This window comes from Sinocyclocheilus rhinocerous, unplaced genomic scaffold, assembly GCF_001515625.1.
Source record: "Sinocyclocheilus rhinocerous isolate Xijiao unplaced genomic scaffold, SAMN03320098_v1.1 scaffold1462, whole genome shotgun sequence".
Taxonomy (NCBI): domain Eukaryota; kingdom Metazoa; phylum Chordata; class Actinopteri; order Cypriniformes; family Cyprinidae; genus Sinocyclocheilus; species Sinocyclocheilus rhinocerous.
The window spans coordinates 36948-44387 of record NW_015639843.1 but is presented as its reverse complement, the minus strand read 5'-3'; the positions used below and the strand labels follow the sequence as shown (position 1 = coordinate 44387).

General features: G+C 33.1%; 1 protein-coding gene across 1 annotated transcript in view; it reads left to right on the top strand.

Annotated features, from left to right (window-relative positions):
- Positions 1-6040, top strand: part of LOC107752196 (sodium/bile acid cotransporter 7-like) — a 10856-nt gene extending 4816 nt beyond the window's left edge. The window contains exons 5-12 of the mRNA XM_016568094.1: positions 2063-2101; positions 2225-2260; positions 2400-2483; positions 2872-3037; positions 3534-3585; positions 3802-3875; positions 3968-4113; positions 5485-6040. Of these exons, the coding sequence (XP_016423580.1) occupies positions 2063-2101; positions 2225-2260; positions 2400-2483; positions 2872-3037; positions 3534-3585; positions 3802-3875; positions 3968-4113; positions 5485-5502 (615 nt within the window). The 3' untranslated portion in view covers positions 5503-6040. The remainder of the gene's footprint in view (positions 1-2062; positions 2102-2224; positions 2261-2399; positions 2484-2871; positions 3038-3533; positions 3586-3801; positions 3876-3967; positions 4114-5484) is intronic.
- The last annotated feature ends 1400 nt before the right edge of the window (positions 6041-7440 follow it).

Here is a 7440-nt window from a genome sequence, read left to right as displayed (position 1 = left end):
GCAGACAGTGTCTAAACAAGACGTAAGAGTGGAGCAGAAAGTATCAGTAGCACTGTTAACATCAAGAGATGATAACTGTTCAGGGGAAGGAAGTTCCCTTTACAAATTCAAATCTTTCATAACAATGGTCACAACGTCACAAGCTTGCACCCATCATAACAGCAACTTTACAAACTCATTCTTCACAGCAATCACATCTTTACAGATACATTCCTCATATGGGTAACAACTTTACACAATCACAACTATCACAACTTTACAAATACATTCATCACAATTTTACAAACACATTTCATTACAGCAATCACAACTTTACAAATACATTCCTCATATGGGCAACAACTTTACACAATCCACAACAATCACAACTTTACAAATACATTCCTCATATGGGTGTTCTATTTTTTTTATTTTTTATTCTTCTTTTATTATCTGTGTTTTTGTTCTGTCGCTGTCATTCTGTTGCACTGCGGAAGCTTCTGTCATGAAAACACATTCCTCGTATGTGAAAACATACCTGGCAATAAAGCTCATTCTGATTCAATCACAACTTTACAAATACATTCATCACAATTTTACAAACACATTTCATTACAGCAATCACAACTTTACAAATACATTCCTTCATATTGGTAACAACTTTACATTAACGCTGAATCACAACTTTACAAATGGATTTCATTACAGTTATTATGTCTTCACAAGCTTGCACCCTTTGCAACTTTAAAAACCCATTCTTCTTCACAGCAATCACAACTTTACAAATACATTCCTTCATATTGGTTACAACTTTACAAAAACGCTGAATCACAACTTTACAAATGTATTTCATTACAGTTATTGTATCTTCACAAGCTTGCACCCTTTGCAACTTTAAAAACCCATTCTTCTTCACAGCAATCACAACTTTACAAATACATTCCTTCATATGGGTAACAACTTTACACAGTCACAACTATCACAACTTTACAATTACATTCATCACAATTTTACAAATACATTCATATTGGTTACAATTTTACAAAAACGCTGAATCACAACTTTACAAATGTATTTCATTACAGTTATTATATCTTCACAAGCTTGCACCATTTGCAACTTTAAAAAACGATTCTTCTTCACAGCAATCACAACTTTACAAATACATTCCTTCATATGGGTAACAACTTTACACAATCACAACTATCACAACTTTACAATTACATTCATCACATTTTTACAATCACATTTCATTACAGCAATCACAACTCTACAAATACATCCATCACAATTTTACAAACACATTCCATCACAACAATCACAACTTTACAAATACATTCCTTCATATGAGTAACAACTTTACAAAAACGCTGAATCACAACTTTACAAATGCATTTCATTACAGTTATTATATCTTCACAAGCTTGCACCCTTTGCCACTTTAAAAACACACTTCTTCACAGCAATCACAACTTTACAAATACATTCCTCCATGTGGGTAACAACTTTACAAATGGATTTTTTCAAAACTTTATAAACAGACGTCACCACAAAATCATGGTTGCTGTTATAATCACACTTTGTTATAGAAATCATAACTTTCCAACAGAATGATCACAACATTTGGTATACAAAATAAATAAAACCATAGAATTTACAAATGCCTTTCATCACAATGATTACAGTTTTACAAGCTTATGCCCATCACAAAAAAAACACTCAATCACAACAATCACAACTTTACAAACACATCACAGTTTTACATACAAGTTTGAAATACAAAATATTTCACCATAAGGGTATCAACATTTCAGAAAATTCGATCACAACTATCACATCTTTACAAATGTATTTCATCAGAACTTTACAAATAGACCACCGCAAAACTGTTACAATAATGTTATAATCACACATTGTTCTACAAATCATAACTTTACAACCAGGCAGTCACAATATTTTGTGCACATAGTAGATAAACTTTTTTTTAATTAAATGAACTTTTCCACGACATTCTAATTTATTGAGATGCACCTGTATATGTTTATGTATTTAATGTATATAATATGTTTTTTTTTCTTTACAGGCTGCAGCCATTTTCAATTCTGCATTTGGGAGTTTTCTGGTAAGTCTGATAATACAGAGAGATTAAAAAAAGGGAGGAGAAAAGCAAAAAAATAGACAAACAAACGAACAAATAAATAAAAGCATAATGTGAAAGAGTCCCATTTTTCTGTCCTGTCTACAGGGGATTGTGTTCACTCCTCTTCTGCTGCTGGTGTTTGTGAGTATAACTCCTCTTTATTTGTTATTTCTGTTCATTGTGAATGTGCTGAACAATAAGCATGTTGTGTGGGGGTGTTCTATTTAGGTTTTGATCTATAATATATTAAGCATATATATTTTTTTGTGCATGTTTATAGCTGGGCTCCTCGTCTTCTGTCCCGTTCTCCTCCATCTTCTCGCAGCTCTTCATGACGGTGGTTGTCCCACTCATAGTCGGACAGGTGAGTGAGGGAGTTGTTTTAGTAAATTGTGCTTTAAATGTGTTTTGATGCTCATTATTTCACACAGCCTATCAAATGTCAACAAAAGAGTAGTAAAATCACTTCTAATTCTTAATTAAGATAATGTTTTGTTTTACCAAGTTGACTTTGACTAATCTATGACACAGACAAGCAATAAATAAAGTGAAATAGTAAAATCTAAAATCTGCCTTTTGAGGAAAATCAATTCATGAATGGACAGAATCTCATTTCACATGCTAAAAATGACAAATGGTGCCTGTAAGAGGAAGGAGTAGGAGCGTTAATGTTTCTGTCCTAAATTATTTAACAGCAGAAGTGAAGTTAACAGGAAGACACTGCTATGATTGAGAATGTTTTGTGCATGTAGGTGTGCAGGAGGTTCCTGAGAGAGTGTCTGGACCGCCGGAAGCCTCCGTTCGGGACGGTGAGCAGCGTCGTTCTGCTCATGATCATCTACACCACCTTCTGCGACACCTTCTCCAACCCCAACATAGAGCTGGACCATCTGAGCCTGCTTATCGTCATCTTCATCAGTGAGTTTTGTTTTCAGTGCAATAAACAAATGTGACCCTGCAGCACAAAAGCAGTCTTAAGTCGCTGGGGTATATTTGTAGCAATAGCCAACAATACATTGTATGGGTCAAAATTATTGATTTTTCTTTTATGCCAAAAATCATTAGGATATTAAGTAAAGATCATGTTCCATGAACATATTTTGTAAATTTCCTACCTTAATATATTAAAATGTAATTTTTGATTAGTAATATGCATTGCTAAGAACTTCATTTGAACAACTTTAAATGTGATTTTCTCAATATTTTTTTTTTTTTTGCACCCTCAGATTCCAGATTTTCAAAGAGTTGCATCTCAGCCAAATATTGTCCTGTCCTAACAAACCAATGCAAAGCTTATTTATTCAGCTTTCAGATGATCAAAAAAAATAATAATTTGTGGTCCAGGGTCACATATTTACCGTAAGCCTATGAAGGTATATCATTAATATTGTTCGTTTTTCCCCCCATTTTTCAGTATTTTCCATTCAGTTGAGCTTCATGGCCCTGATATTTTTCATGTCTACAAGGTGAGAAATATGCTTTCACAGAAACACTTTTGTTTTCTGTCATCGTGGGTCTTTCTGTGACGTTCCGTGGTTTAGACATTATTCAGAATGATTATTAAGCTGTTTGTTTTTGGGGTTTTACTTTCATTTGATTGACTAAACCTGACTTACTGACTTTGATGTGTGATAGACCACATAACGTGTGTTCATCTGTTTATATGTATGTGATGTTTTCAGGAAATCCTCTGGTTTCACTGCAGCTGATTCGGTTGCCATCATGTTTTGTGCGACTCATAAATCCCTCACTTTAGGTAAAACACACACGTCTGTCTGAGTAAAGCAAATATGAATGGTTTCCTACCTTCTCTAGCTGAAAACTCATGTTTGCTGTGTGTTTGTGTAGGTATTCCTATGCTGAAGATCGTGTTTGAGGGTTATGAGCATCTGTCTCTGATATCAGTGCCTCTGTTGATCTATCATCCTGCTCAGATCCTGCTGGGAAGCATCTTACTGCCCTCCATTAAAACATGGATGAGCGGCAGACAGAAGGTAAAGCACACACCGATTTGACCAAAACCTAGGGAAGTTTATATAAAAATGCTGTAAGTGTGAGAAAATGTAAACAGTACTTTCTGTGAAATATAAAGTTGCAATGATAAGAAATAATCCTACAATTGTGAGATGTTAAGATGTTTTTGTGAAAAAGTTCATTCTTTTTCCAGCTTTAATTTACTATTTTTTAATCTTGTATTTTGTAGTATTTATTTACATATTTAAATGGAAGAATTTTTTTCCTATATGTAATATTTTTTTAAGTTCACTATTTTCTGTATTTTGTCAGCCAAACCCCTTGGACCTAAAATAGGTTTTTAAAGTATACCTGAGATTTTAAATTAATATTTAACAACACATTTGCATGTTTTGTAGTTCTCTGTTGTCGATTTATAGTCACATAACTCGCAGGTAAACAAATAAAAATGTTCATCTTTTTTAGTGTTTTATTTTGTTTTAATTAATCATTTATAATAATGAATAAATTATTAACTAAAAATAATGTTTTTAATTAATTTATATACATAAAATCAAGTTTTATTTAGATTTTAGATTTTTTTATTTATTTAATTGTTTGATTTTCATCAACTTATGAACCCAAGATAGGAAACCTTGATTTTAAAAAACTCTCTGTTGTCGATTTATAGTCACATAACTCGCAGGTAAACAAATAAAAATGTTCATCTTTTTTAGTGTTTTATTTTGTTTTAATTAATCATTTATAATAATGAATAAATTATTAACTAAAAATAATGTTTTTAATTAATTTATATACATAAAATCAAGTTTTATTTATATTTTATATTTTTATTATTTAATTGTTAGAATTTGATCAACTTGAGAAGAAACCTTGATTGAAAAAAATTGGATGCTGATCACTAATTCATCTTAAATTATTATTATTTTGTGAAACTGCGAGGAAAAAACACTAAATGTGAATGAGGTTGAACATGACAAATGGGCATAAAACACAACATGTTCCATTTTAAATTGTGTTAATTTGTGCTCGTTTGATTTTCATCAACTTATGAACCCAAGATAGGAAACCTTGATTTTAAAAAACTGGATGCTGATCACTAATTCATCTTAAATTATTATTATTTTGTGAAACTGCGAGGAAAAAAACACTAAATGTGAATGAGGTTGAACATGACAAATGGGCATAAAACACAACATATTCCATTTTAAATTGTGTTAATTTGTGCTCACAACTCTGATGTGCATATCAGATATTTTATTTATTTTAAAAACTTCTAAACTCTGTTTCACAAGTTGTTGAAATGTCAGACGAGACATTCCTGTGCTACTGTATGCTGGATCAAAGTTCATTTGGGTCTGTTTTAACTCTTTAATTGACTTCCCTTACAGGCACTAACACCCATATGAACTACACTGTCGATTGGAAGCTGTGAAACACTTGGCTGAGCCAAACCAGACCAGAATTAATGAGACCAAACCAGACGAGACGCCGATCAGGCGGATGTTTACGTGAGATCAAGTGCCTTAACGCGACCCGCGGGACCTCAGACGGCCCCCGGCCTCAGTACAGGGACTACAGACGATTCCATCAGCTTTTTTAAACAGATACGTGAATGTATATTTTTATTTTTATATGAAGTGTAAAATCTTTTCTTACTTCAGCGGCACTCAGACTTTGTCAAATGGATTTATTTTTGTTTTTTAGACATCCAGGAAGAACTCCAAAGTCTTTTGTGTGTTCATGTGTGTTCATTGGGCTTTGAGGAATTTTACAGCAGTAAAAACTACAGTGAAATTGCACTGCTAACATCCTTCACATTTACCTAATGATGAGAGTATTACTGACTCATTGTTCAATTATTTTGATGCAGTAAAAGGTCAGCTGTTGTGACGGCGACACCATTTGACATGTTATGTTACTGAAGACAATAAAGATTGTCATAAATACTGTCTATATGAGGGTTTGTGTGCAAACTATTTCATGTTTTGTCATGCAAAAAAATGACAACAAAACAAGTATGCGACTTAATAAATCTGTATTTATTACATTTATTTTTAATCATTATTTTCATTTTTTCAAATCAGATACAGATTGAATATTTAGTTAAACCCTGATTTACCTTCAGTAGATGTTATTGTGTTCAAACTTTCTTTTGTATCTAATCTATCTGGTTTAAACCGAGCTTTTAAACTAGTATTCAGACTGAAATACATCTTTTGTAGTTGTTAAACACAAGGCAAAAGCACTTTCTGCTTCTTTGTCTTAAAGTCTAAAGAGGTTTAATGCAGTGGCTGTGTTTAGATTTACTTCCATACTGTTGTTTTTTATTGTATGTGAAATACACATAAAACAATTGAACAGTATTATGCAAAAGCTTAAAATGCTATTTACAGATTGTAGTATGAAATTTTAAATAAAGATGTCTTTTGCCAGTCTGATTACATAATGAGTCAAGAAAGAATAAATGGAGAAGATGAAATGAGTCACGTTAGAAAATCGCATCAGAAATGGAGATGAGTCACACTAGAAAGAAATGAGTCACATTAGAAAATCACATCATGGCCGGATTTACCATTGGGCTTGAATAGGCTGCAGCCCAGGGGCCCCACCTTAACCCGTTTACATTTGTTCAGTTATGTGCCAGTCAGAAATTATTAGCCGTATTTCAACTCGCACACGGGCCAGCCAGGGGCTAACAGCTTTCAACTACGACCTTCGAAGCCATAATCAAACAGCATAAACTGGAATTTATGATTTTTTTTCACATAGAAAAAGGACACGCATATTAAATCACGTCTGCGTTGCACCGAATCACAGATTAATTTGTGATCACATGGCTACTTTAAACGGTTCCATTAAGCCTTTAGCCCAAAAGAGCGCACATTTACAAAGATAATGATAAATTCTCACGTTCACGCCTCAGTTCTTTACAGAGGATGATTCTATATTAAGCTAATGTTCCACTAAATTAATCTGAAGAGTTTTAAGCACTCTCTCCCGTCCAAAGACTATAGAATACCTTAATATCTCACAGGGACTTTGTCCCGTCTCACTACCTCCACACAAAGTGGAGCAGAAATGTATCAAAACGATTTAAAAAAATAAATAAAAAATAGCCATTTACAGGGTTTGTACGGTCATGAAAAACCCAGAAAGCTTGGGAAAAGTCATGGAAATTTATTTTATAAACCTCTATATAATATAATATATGTTTAATCACGTCCTGAATCTCGGTGCGGGATTGCGCATTTTGGTTTTACTCATTCCCGCAGGTTTCGCACGTTTGGAAAATTCCCGCAAACATTTATTTAATATACAATGTAGGTTAGATGAGTTAAAAAAAT